General features: G+C 43.6%; 1 protein-coding gene across 18 annotated transcripts in view; it reads left to right on the top strand.

Annotated features, from left to right (window-relative positions):
* The window catches only part of Apbb2 (amyloid beta (A4) precursor protein-binding, family B, member 2), a 320,340-nt gene that overhangs the window by 162,656 nt on the left and 144,542 nt on the right, over positions 1-13,142 (top strand). For all 18 annotated transcript variants that reach the window (XM_030254079.1, XM_030254081.1, XM_030254078.1 and 15 more), the window contains one exon: positions 4,126-4,941. In XM_030254079.1, coding sequence (XP_030109939.1) covers positions 4,126-4,941 — 816 coding nt within the window. The remainder of the gene's footprint in view (positions 1-4,125; positions 4,942-13,142) is intronic.

Here is a 13,142-nt window from a genome sequence, read left to right as displayed (position 1 = left end):
ACCAGAGTTTTGGTCAGGTCTTCTGGGGCTCCTCCACTGAACATGGAGGTGCAAGGTTTAGTAGGCTGGCTTGTAAGAGCCAGTCACGTTTGATAGAGAAATACAGCAGTCAGCTCTGTCACAAAGCATCTACCTGCAGCTCTCTTAGTCTCTGGAGTCATGACAGATTTCAGTAAGAATTTCCTTGAGCTAAGACTGGAGAAGCAAGACAGATTGACCTAGATACTAGATTGAAGGGCTTCATTTAACTCCTGCTCAGTTTCTGTGTGTGGGTAAAGCTGAGATAATAACCACTGATCCCCATTTCCAGAAAAAAAAAAAGAATCTTCTATTAACTGAACAATAGTAACAGGCTGCCTGGACTTTTATTTAGGATGGAAGGTGTTAAGACAGGCTCTAAGTAACCCAGACTGTAAGGCAGGCTGTAAGTAATCTATATGTGACTCTCACCATATGTCATGCTGCTCGCAAACTCGTGACAATCCTCCTGCCTCATCCCTTGAAGTGTTGGATTGTAGGCATGTCCTATCACAGTTGGCTGAAATGTTATTTCTTGAGATGTTAATGAAACACTTAGTGATTATTTACTACCTACCTTACAGACATCTGTTGTTATATACTGCCATGTTGGTTGCAGACGCCTCAGCCTAGTAGGACATAGAGCATTTGAAACTGGGTGAGTAGAGAGATCAAAAGAAGCTGAGATTATAGTGCAAGCGAGGGCATGCCAGCATTTCATTTCTACTGACAGAGAACATCCATTTTCCTCCAAACTTACTAAAGTGTACTAGAGATGTTTTCCTAAAGATGCAAGGAGTAGTGGCCAGGAGCCCTGGAGTCTGTCTGGAGTGGAGAGAGATCTTTACAAAGAGGCAGTGTCTACCGTGAGTCAGAAGAGTGGAGTTTGCTGACGGGGAAGGAGGCCAGGAACGTGTTCAGTCGGAGCATTGCTTGCTTCTGGCCTTGGCATGTCAGGTGTGGACAGTCCATTCTTTCAGACCTTTGGCCTTCTGACTCCAGTGCTCCTGAGCCTTGGCTCTGCCTAAGAGCCATTCACAGAACACTGCACCCTCACAGTCCTGGCCCTGGCCTAAAGACATCCAAATCGCTGGGGTTCTTTTAGGAGGTAGAGAACACTTCTTTGTCCCTTTGTTCCTTATATTTCCAATCCTGTGACCTTTTCTTCCTCCAGTTCTTTACCCTCTTGTGACTTTGTCCCATCCCAGATCCCAGAGGCCATTTCCCTTTGTGTGTATCTCTTTCTCCCCTCCTCTCTCATGTATGCACCTTGCTAGGGAAGGCCCACTGTGCCCATCTCTTCTCTTATCACCTGGACTGAACTTCTTAGCAAATGCTGTTCTATCTTGCCAGCCATCCCCCTCGGACTTCTGCTCTTATATTCTCTAAAGAGTGAGTCACGACCAAGAGCCCCATTGCTTCTTTGACCCCACCTGTCTTCACACTGGTGTCTTTTCCCACATGATTCTTCATGACACGTCTTACAGGTCACATTCTACCCACTCGTGTCCTTGCTCCAGGGCAGATAAGGTGGAAGTCAGCACATTGTTTAGGTCTCTGGATTCAACTCAGTCTTGCCCCTAAATCCTGTGGCTGATGAGCACCTACCTCCCCATCCATATGACCTGGTCAAGAGGGACGAGATGAAACTGGAAGGCAGCCAGACTTTAAGTGACCTTTCCCAACCCTTCTGTCCTCTCTTCATTGTCTTTGCTTCCCTGTTGTAGCAACCTTTGGAATTTTCTGGATGCTGGCCTATAATGAAGCCCTTGTAGACCCAGCTTCTTAGTCCCTTTCTTACCTACTCACTCTCCATGTATCTGCAGTAAGAATTACTTCTACCACCTAGAACTCAAAAACACAGAAATGGGGGGAACGCAGGTGTATTGTTAGGTACTGTGCTGGACCCCCTGCAGATGGTCATCAGAATCCTCTATCAACCAGGCGTATTGAACTCATTTTTCAGAGAAGTAATTTGTCCTAGACTCAGTGTGCAAGAAGCCTGGGTAGATCGTTATCGTTTGCACCACTAACATTGGGGTCTGTGACCTTAACTTCATCACCTCTGATTTTGGAAACATCTTTCCCATAGCCCCATGCTTTCCAGAACTTTGGTAGCCTTAAGCTATTTCATAATCTGTCCTAGTTGGTGCACTAACTCTCAGATGCAATCTTCCACCTCTAGGGCTTAGCCAGTGTGCTTAGTTCCAAAGCCAACCTTTCTGTTTTGCCTGTGAGTGGGTTGGGGTAGGCAGTCAGTTGGGGAACTGGGAGAGGAGGCATATTCTCAGACACACCTTCAAATTCTGAATATTGACATTTCAGCAAGGAGTCCTTAAGCTGCCAGTCTTCTGTCTATAAACATTTTTGGTTCTGAGTGAAAGTAGACTAGAGTGTTTTCCTAATAACATTATCAGGGCGCAGTACCTAACATTGTAAAACATCCTCATAGAAACTTCCACCATGCCTTTTGAGCTACCTAGCTTCCACTTTCTTGTAATGTTCCTGTAAATACCCAAGAGTATAACAGTAACTCTCTATGCCATAGATAAGTCTTGAGGAAAACTTTGAGGGTGGTGGGTCCATAGTCTGTCATTTTTAGAGTGTAAAAATTAATTGACAGAATATTGTTTAAAAGGAAAAAGCACTGTAATTTTTATTGCTTTAAAAGGAAAAAGCACTGTAATTTTTATTGCTTTAAAAGAAGACACCAGAGCTCACGATTGGAATGCTGCCTAAGCAGGCAGTGATCTTTATAAATAATAGCCTTAAAGGTGGGGATCCAAAGCCTGACCACTGAGCGTTACAGCCCTTAACTGTCTCATGGGCCACATGAGCACCTGTTACTAAGGAATGCCTGCAGTGAATGGGTACTAGAAGCTGTGACAGCTCTTTCTAAAATGGCCAACCCTATGCATTTTGATGATACAAACATGCCTCTGAGCTCCCCACCACAGGGATATTTTTGCCCATTCCTCTGTGAGGATCATTGTTTACCCAGGATAGGGTGAGGGGGTGGGGAGATGAGGGGGGTGCAGCCAGAATACAATTTAAAGAATGAGAGAAGCTGTGCTTGGTCCCTCTGCTACTGCTGCGGAGATCACATGGGTCTGGATGGTCAAGAATCAGATAAGAAGGAAGCCATCGCTCACAGACAGCAGCCTGAGAGTCCTTTCTTTCTTTCTAGCAGGAGACATAGGAAATAAATCTCTGATGGTACAAAGAACGTTTGAGATAAATGCAACTGTCAGTTCATTTCCTCGGCATTTTTTTTTTTTTTTTTGCAAGGGCACATGACTGCCAACAGCCAAGCTTGTGTTTTATTTTAATTCAGTAGACTACATTCAAACTCCTTTGGGGCTCTAACATGTTGCCTACAGCCTGGGGCTGCGTCTCTAGTAATAGTTTTGTTTGTGTGTGCATGTGTGAATGTATATGTGTGCTTGTTTGTGTTCTTGAGAAATGAAGCCATTTATTCAAAGCTTTTTTTTTTTTTTAATTCTTCAAGTAGTAGCACTACACCCAAATCAAAGATGTTCACAAAGACATTAGCACATTCTAATGGAAGTTTCTTTTTCCAGGTATTCAAAATACAATCTCAAACATAACTGGGGAAAGCCATCATTAAACAATGACCTTTTCAGCTAATTAAGAATTCTGAAACTCAAAAGGAATGTCAGAGCAAATTTGTTGTTGATAAGGATGCTGCCAAAAGGAACGACAGGTTTAAACTAAGGATGTGAGGTTGTAGTTTGGAAAGAGAATAGTATTCAAAGTTGTGGTGATTAAAGACTCCTGACCAGATAAAAATGCTCAAACACAAATGTGGAAAATCAAGTTCTTTATGCTAAGTAAAATGTTGACCTTACAACTTCTTAACTTCTGGGTAAATTAGCTTTTAGTTTTCCACAATAAAGCCAATTTTTGCTTCTGTTTAGCATATGAATTCATTATGAAGTGAAGTGTGGGTTATTTCTAAAAGGAGGTCTCATTGACAGAAGCGTTTGTTCTTACAATCTTCAGTTAGCAGTGGTCACTTACTCTGTACGCTAAGGTGTTTGGTCATGTCCTGTGCCTTACAACCCATTTCCTTTCTGTTCCCTATAGCTGACTCAGGTGTTGGCACCTTGGCAGTGTTTATGGCCAGCAGCGGATCCACAGACATTGCAAACCGGAACAGCCCAGCCACACCACCAAATACCCTCAATCTCCGTTCCTCCCACAATGAACTATTAAATGCAGAGATCAAACACTCAGATGCCAAGAACAGCACGCCCCCCAAATGCAGGAAAAAATATGCACTGACTAATATTCAGGCGGCCATGGGCCTCTCGGATCCAGCTGTACAGCCCCTGCTGGGAAACGGCTCTGCCAACATCAAGCTGGTTAAAAATGGGGAGAACCAGCTCCGCAAGGCTGCAGAACAGGGGCAGCAGGACCCCAACAAGAACCTCAGCCCTGCAGCCGTCATCAACCTAACCTCCGAGAAGCTGGAGGTTAAAGATCCCCACCCACAGGAGTCTTCAGGCTGTGAGATTTTGCCCTCCCAGCCCAGGAGAACTAAGAGCTTCCTCAATTACTATGCAGACCTGGAAACCTCGGCTAGAGAGCTAGGGCAGAACCTGGGCCCCTGCCAAGGGGTTGGAGAGGAGAAAGCCCAGCCTGGCCCAGGCCAGGCCCCAGTAGTCATTGGGAATGGTGACTTGCTGCCACAGAAACCAAACAAACCCCAATCCAGCCCAGAGGATGGCCAAGTAGCCACAGTATCGTCCAGCCCAGAGACCAAGAAAGACCACCCTAAAACAGGAGCCAAAACCGACTGTGCCCTCCATCGGATCCAGAACCTGGCACCAAGTGACGAGGAATCCAGCTGGACGACGCTGTCCCAAGACAGTGCCTCCCCCAGCTCCCCAGATGAAACAGGTAACCCTGGGAACAGGACAACCCCACCTGGTACTTTTCCATTGGTGTTCTTAACCAGCAGTGGAGTAAATCTCTCCTGGCTGGAAATAGTTGTCTCCAGCTAGAGGAACACGTGAGTGAAGTCAGGCAGTGTATGGAAACTGTCATTAGGCTTCTTAAGCACACCGTGGTGGGTTTGCTTCATTTTGGGTCATCTGTAAGTTGTTCTGGTACACATTTTCGCAAAAGAAGTAGCCAATGGTTGCAAGTATGGCAAATTGTCCTCTCTGACATTTGACTGCTAGCACTTGGGAGAATTGGTTTGGGGTGTTGTGACTAGAAGCATCAAGTGTTGTTAAACACACTTATAAAAAAAAAAATAGTTGCCAAGGACAGGCTATAATTTAACTAAAGGAACCAACTATTTTGAAATTCTTAGAACTTTCTCATGTTCAAGCCTATGAAAACTTAAAAAGTTCAGAACATTAAAAGTCAGGTCTTTAAAGACATTTTCTTTTTGACCTTTACCGGGGAATATTTTATTAGCCTGTTCAAGCAATATTTGGAAGTGAAAAGTGATACTCTCAAATATATTTATAAGTTCAGGACTTTAAGTCGTTTTGGTGATTCTGCTGTCGGTACTTCTTTCTGTCTGTGTCTGTAGCTGTCAGGACTGGGTGACAGAATTGAGAAGAGTCCTGAAACTCAGTCCTTCTTCCACCTCATGATATCAGAGTTCCCACTCGACCAATCAGAACATTGTAAGCTCTAGGACCCTTTGTGCTGAATGAATTCAATGTAAATAACATCCACACATGTGGCCCAGCATCTGCACTGGCAGCTCACAGAGTCAGGTAGACCAGATGGCCCACCAGGGAGCGAAATGACATTTTTCTACAGATTAGGCAGAGAAGGCACAAAAAGTGCGTTTTAAAAAGAGGAGAGAGTTAATTGACTTTCTCAAAAGACAGAGGGAAAAGGAGTGGTTTGAAGTGTCTGTAAACCCTGATTCTTTCGTCAGCCTGCTGAGACTGGCTCTGGCAGTAGGGAGACTGAACAAATGAGTTCATATTTTCATTGTCTGGCCCTGTACATAGTCGGAGCCATAATCATGTTTAGTAATGTCATTGTGGCCACAGTGCTCTGTGACTTTTTACCCATTTAGAGAATTCCTGTCCTGTACCTGATGGGCATTTTCACCTGCTAGTGGCTGAATCTGTTCAAACTGATCCTTGAACATCCAGCCAGACTCAAGACCTTCCTGTGCTTGTCATAGCCTTTCTGCTGTTCTTGCAGGCATGCTGACTGCTACAGTTCAATTTAAATGAAGTAGAAAATGGCAAGTGAAAAGTTGAAGCCTGACCCCTACTCTAGCCCCTTTCCCTTAGTGATGATCACCTCTTAGGGAGAGTCTTCCCTCTGGAAAACATTTTAGGCATGTGGCTACATTTATAATCATTTTTTTAAATTTTGTCAAATTTTGGGGATATTGTTAGAGACCTTACCTCTTAGAAATATAAATACTGTATGTAGTGACATAATCTACATGATACAGATGACTTTGCATGGCTCTTGGTTCCACAGCTGTGGATTCAGCTAACTGTGGATTGAAAATATTTGGGGTAAAATACCACACATGCTTGGGCTCTTCCTGTCAGTGTGTCCTAAAACAGTAGAATAACAATTTACATATATGTACATCACATTGTTGCACGAAGCCTCTAATCTTGATGTCCATGGGGGTCCTGGAACCAATTTCCCTGCAGACACCAAGAGATAACTGTATATAAGCAATACTTGAGGTGGAATGGGCACTATGATGGGGATTTTTAAATCCCCACAGAAATAAATAAACTACTAGTTATTAAAACTGGGTTATTGTTACCAGGGTTTGTTGTTCTGTTCTTAAAATTTTGTTTATAAAAATTCCATGTAAGAAGTTAAAAACAACATTTTTTCAGATTAGAGTGCCAATGCTTCGTTTTTTAAAGAGTGTATTTTATATACTAAGAGGTAGCTCAGTGGTACCTACTTATCGTACACAAGGCTCTCGGTTTGGTTCTCAGCATAGCAAAAAGTACAGGAGGGAGGGAGGGAGGTAGTTTGGGATTCAGCCCATTTTTCTATTCTAGTGCCTTTTTCTCTGGTTTTGTTGTAGTTAGTTGTTTTGTTTTGTTTTTTGTTTTTGTTTTGTTTTCTTTTTTGCACATGAGTTTTCATTGCAATACTGTTATTTCCAACAGCCAAGTTAAAGAGTTTTAAATTGTTACTATAATTTTTTTTTTTGGTGTGGATTTGTGTAGGGGAGCATTTGTATGCATAGGAGTACATACATCTATGTGTTGTACACAGAAGTATCAGGTGTCTTCTATTGCTCTCAACTGCTTAAGAAAAAAATATATTTGCCTGTTTATTTATTTATGATTGTTGTGTATGTACACAGGTGTATACTTTCATGTTGCATGCCACAGTACCTGCATGGAGATAAGAGGACAGCTTGTAGGCATGGGTTCTCTCTTGCTGTCAGGCCTGGGTATTGAACTCATATCCTGAAGCTTGGCCGTAAGGATCTTTACTTGCTGAGCCATTTGCTGGCTTTCCACTGCTGGCTGGCTAGCTGAGCTAGTTAGTTAGTTAGTTAGTTAGAAACAGGGTCTCTAATGTGAGCCTTGCCTTCACATTGGCTAGATTGGCTGTCCCGTGGGCTCCAGGAAGCCACCTGTTCCTCACCCCAGTGTGCCATCATACCCAGCTTTTTACTTGGTTCTAGGGATCTGAACTTAGGTCTTTGTGTCACAAAGCAAATGCTTTCCCCACACACATTAGGTGTTCTGACTTCTTCACTGTATAATGACTTACTTACAGTAGACATTTTACATCAGAGGGAGCCAGAAGAATATGGTAGATGTTATTCGGGATTATGTCAAACAAACAGACATACAAACAATGAAGTACTCTAAGCCGAGGCTGGAGAACTGTTCTTCCAGAGGACCTTGGTTCTGTCCCCAGCACCTACATAGACATTCACAGCTGTCTGTAATACGGCTTGCAAGTGACCCCATGGCCTTTTCTGGTTGGCCTCTGTGGTCACTGAATGCATGTGTGTACAGAAGTAGATACAGGCAAAACACCCAAACACAGTTTTTAAAAAGGTAAATAAATAACCTTTTTTTATAATTAGGCATTTTCTTCATTTACATTTCAAATGCTATCCCAAAAGTCCCCCATACCCTTCCCCCCCCCCACCCCCACTCCCACTTCTTGGCCCTGGCATTCCCCTGTACTGAGGCATATAAAATTTGCAAGACCAAGGGGCCTCTCTTCCCAATGATGGCCAACTAGGCCATCTTTTGCTACATATGTAGCTAGAGACACGAGCTCTGGGGGTACTGGTTAGTTCATATTGTTGTTCCACCTATAGGGTTGCAGATCCCTTTAGCTCCTTGGGTACTTTCTCTAGCTCCTCCATTGGGGGCCCTGTGATCCATCCAATAGCTGACTGTGAGCATCCACTTCTGTGTTTGCCAGGCACGGGCATAGCCTCACAAGAGACAGCTATATCAGGGTCCTTTCAGCAAAATATTGCTAGTGTATGCAGTGGTGTCAGCGTTTGGAGGCTGATTATGGGATGGATCTCCGGATATGGCAGTTTCTAGATGGTCCATCCTTTTGTCTTAGCACCAAACTTTGTCTCTGTAACTCCTTCCATGGGTGTTTTGTTCCCAGTTCTAAGAAGGGGCAAAGTGTCCACACTTTGGTCTTTGTTCTAGAATAAATAACCTTTTTAAGAACTACTAATTGGGGGCTGGAGAGATGGCTCAGTGGTTAAGAGCACTGACTGCTCTTCCAGAGGTCCTGAGTTCAATTCCCAGCAACCACATGGTGGCTCACAACCATCTGTAATGGAATCCAATGCCCTCTTCTGGTGTGTCTGAGGTCAGCAACAGCTTATTCATATGAAATAAATAAACCTTAAAAAAAAAAAAAAAAAAAAAGAACTACAGATTGGGCTGGAGAGATGGCTCAGCGATTTTAAGAGCACTGACTACTCTTCCAGAAGTCCTGAGTTCAATTCTCAACAATCAATCTAGTGCTATTAACAATTTGGGGAACCCTCTTAGAACTACCTTAGAGCCAATTTGTAGACTCCTTCTGAAGTGGACACTCTGTCGTTTCAGTGAGAGTTTCTAGAAGTGAACCTGAAACAGTGAAATGAAGCAAGACTTCAGCATCTTCGATGAAGCGATACTGTTAGTGCTTAAAATGATCTCAAGTTTAAATGAAGAACTGCATATTTCTCTAGTAAAGGCAAAATTAATATATGTTTATGCGGTCTCTTTACTCAACATAATAATGATAAATGTGAGTACTTCCTGTTGAAAGAAAACAAAAAATGATAGTGAAGACTCTTAAGACATTGGCATGTAATGCCCTAGTTGTGTGTAAAAAGTGTGTACTGACACATTGGTTTGGTTTGTGTTAAGTACATAGACATCACAGTGGTGTGTGTTTTATGACTAAGTCACAATATAGTTGTCTTTGGATCTTAACCTGTGCTTTGGGGAACCTAAGAAAAATGGAAGACCCTCGTATGTCCCTTGGGGCATCCTCTCTGAGTTAGAGTGCTGTTTATAAAATAAAATGCATCGCCCAACCCTGGGACTGACTACTCTGTATTCTTCCTTCTTTCTGTATTGTCCCCTCCAGCTTTGCAGTGACATTTTTGCTTGATCAATCATGTGTACAGTATGTTGCTGCCTTCTCTTCCTGCATCATTTGTCCTTTGAGAAAACAGGATGCTGTTTGCAGAAAGAAAAGCATCTCTGTCATTACTGAGCTTTTCTGGGACTTTGGGAAAGTTAGTGTGCGTTGACCCTGGTTCTAGAACAAAGGATTGCATTGTCTGGGTCTTTTAAAGTGAGGGCTTTGGATCTGGTTAGAATTCTGTCGTAGGTCTGTTTCCCTCTATGGCTCCAGGTAGATAGGATGAGTCAGATAAATGCATGCTACTCAGACTCTGCATAGTCTCTCTGTAAATTGCTTGGCGTTCTGCGAGGTGCCTCATTTAGACACTTCCAGGACACAGAGATGTAACTTAAGACGTGTATGAGCCTCACAGATTTGGGAGACATAGAAATAGGAATATCTGTTACCATGCCGTGTGCCCCGGACCCCCACCCCACAACCAAACCTTGCACAAGCTAAGCAACTGTCTCTGCGGCTAAACTATAGCTGCAGTCCCAGAGGGAACATACATAATAGCTCTTTAAGCCCACTGCTAAGGTGCATGAAGCCAGGATACACAGAACTAGCAGAGCCCAGAGGGTGTGGCTGTGGTTGCAGTACTCCATTAGCTGGTAGAGAGCATGAGCGCCAGAATCAGCTTCCCTCGATCATTTTCCAGATATACCCCATGTAGGGCTGAAGCATGGGGTGGCCACAGCTTTTGCATAGACCTGCTGTTAAGGAGAAAAAGGGAGCATATAGAAAGAGGCCTTGGGCTAGGATGCAGCAGAGGAGAAGGCTTATCAAATGTAAATTCTGTTATTGGTACTCTTGATCAGCACAGTGGTGGGATATGAGTTAAATTTACCTTGTGAATATTTTTAAAAGTTTGATTTATGTGTATGGGTGTCTGTGAAGGCATATGTGCATGCTGGACCGGGGTGGGGGGAGGGGGAGGGAAGGGCGGCTGCCCATTGGAGGCCAGAGCTACCTGCCATGGGTGCTGGAAGCTGAACTAGTTTCCTCAGCAAGAGCAACACTCAGCATTAGCTCTCAACCACTGGGCTTTAGCCGCCAAAAGTTTACTTTTTAACTTGTGAGTTACCCATAGAGCGAGCTGATCGTGTACTTTGTAAACCTGAAAGCCATCGGTACATCTTGGTCTGTGTGTTGTCAGTACCTGGAATGCAGTGAGCTTGGTAAGTAAGTCGTGATAAATTAAATAAAAATGGAGGTCATCTGCATATCCCCAAGTAAACCTGATGTGTTGAATGGCCGGCCCATCTGATGTCATGTTTTTATTCAATATCTCATCCTGGTATTGTCTATATATTTTATAACTTAACAGATCACACTGCCTCCTACCGAATGATATCGGAATGAATGAGGTTATCAGGAAAGTGTGTCCGGTCCTGTTCTTGTCAAACATTTGAAGCCAGGTCTTTGGACTCATTGCTCAGAACTCCCGTTGTGCCATAGTCTTGGATTCTACATTTAGGCATGTAGAATATATCCCCAGGGCTAGGTACCTCTGACATTATTCTGCTTACTGGATATGTGGTAGTCATCAGAAGAATCTGGAAAATGGAAATTATGTCTTAGTGGATATGTCTGTGCCTATGGTCAATTAAGATTCGACTCAAAGGCTGTGTCTCCTCTGTGAAACGGTTAGGAGATCCAGCCTCTGTATCCCAGCCCCCAACCTTTCCAAGTGTGTTACCATGCTCCTCCATCATCTGCTGCCCAGCTCTTACATTGCCTCTTAGATTCAAACTCCATGGAAGCAAGAGACAGGTCTCTGAAGTGTGGACACTATGCCCCTCCTTAGATTTGGGAACAAAACACCCATGGAAGGAGTTACAGAGACGGAGTTTGGAGCTGAGATGAAAGGATGGACCATGTAGAGACTGCCATAGCCAGGGATCCACCCCATAATCAGCATCCAAACGCTGACACCATTGCATACACTAGCAAGATTTTATTGAAAGGACGCAGATGTAGCTGTCTCTTGTGAGACTATGCCGGGGCCCAGCAAACACAGAAGTGGATGCTCACAGTCAGCTAATGGATGGATCATAGGGCTCCCAATGGAGGAGCTAGAGAAAGTAGCCAAGGAGCTAAAGGGATCTGCAACCCTATAGGTGGAACAACATTATGAGCTAACCAGTACCCCGGAGCTCTTGACTCTAGCTGCATATATATCAAAAGATGGCCTAGTCGGCCATCACTGGAAAGAGAGGCCCATTGGACTTGCAAACTTTATATGCCCCAGTACAGGGGAATACCAGGGCCAAAAAGGGGGAGTGGGTGGGCAGGGGAGTGGGGGTGGGTGGATATGGGGGACTTTTGGTATAGCATTGGAAATGTAAATGAGTTAAATACCTAATAAAAAATGGAAAAAAAAAAAAAAAAAAAGAGACAGGTCTCCATCATGCATACATGAGGCTCTCCCGAGGCACTTCACAGTACATCGTAAGAGGCTCCATATAGAATACCTGTTTGCTAGTTGGATGGATGTGGCTGGCTCATGACAGTTGTACTTGCTCTCTGAGGTTTACCACAAACGCGCATCCACGGGACAAGTGAGCACAGCCTGTGTGACAGAATTGTTGAGAGCACTTGGGCAAGATTCTTACTCACAATGGAGGCTCCAGGGAGGATGAGTTTAGAATCGGTACCTTGATCTACCACAGCCTTCCTATCAGAGCCCATAGGTCTATCAGTCAGAGGAGTCAGAGCCAAGGACAGGAGCCATTGCTTGTCACCTTTTGCTTGGACTTAAAGCTCATCCTACAGGGGACAAAGAAGAACTCATTTGCATGCATAGTTTTTGGTTTTGTCATTGTGAATAGTCAGATGGAGGCCATAGCCAGGCATAAACCTAATCTGTCAACGGGGCCACTGGCACTGAAGCGGTAGAGAAATGCATGGTTCTCAGACTTTTAGACATCTCTTCTAAATGCTCATCTTATCTCATATTCCTTTTAATAATTCATTTGTAATTTTCCCGTAAAAAAAACAAGAACAACAACAACAAAAAAAAAACAAAACAAACAAACAAAACTCCAGAAGATCAGAAAAGTGCAGTTTTCAACTCATTTGCCCTCCTTCAGTCACTGGAATCTCTCAGTTCCTTGTGGTGACTCACTAGCCTTCCTTCTGGTTGGTCTCCTCTCTTGAGAACCCCATGGTGTGACAGGAGACCCAACTGGGGAAGGGATGTGAGATGTTACTAAAATAGTTGAGACACACTGGAATTCTGGGGTAGATTTTATATTTTCTGAATTAGATTTTATTACCTCCAGGGTAAAATGAATGAAAATATTCTTATCTTACCTCAGCCACCCACTTGAAATTTAGGAAGAAGATTTTGCCCAATTTAGTCTTTGAGATTTTTACACCAAAAACATATTTCAGGCAGGTGTGGTACAACATGGTTTTAATTAGTTCCAGCACCCAGGGGTCAGAAGCAGGCAGACCTCTGTGAGTTTCAGATC

Source organism: Mus musculus, chromosome 5 (genome assembly GCF_000001635.26).
Source record: "Mus musculus strain C57BL/6J chromosome 5, GRCm38.p6 C57BL/6J".
Lineage (NCBI taxonomy): Eukaryota > Metazoa > Chordata > Mammalia > Rodentia > Muridae > Mus > Mus musculus.
The sequence above is the reverse complement of the archived record's forward strand: the minus strand, read 5'-3'. Positions and strand labels throughout refer to the sequence as shown.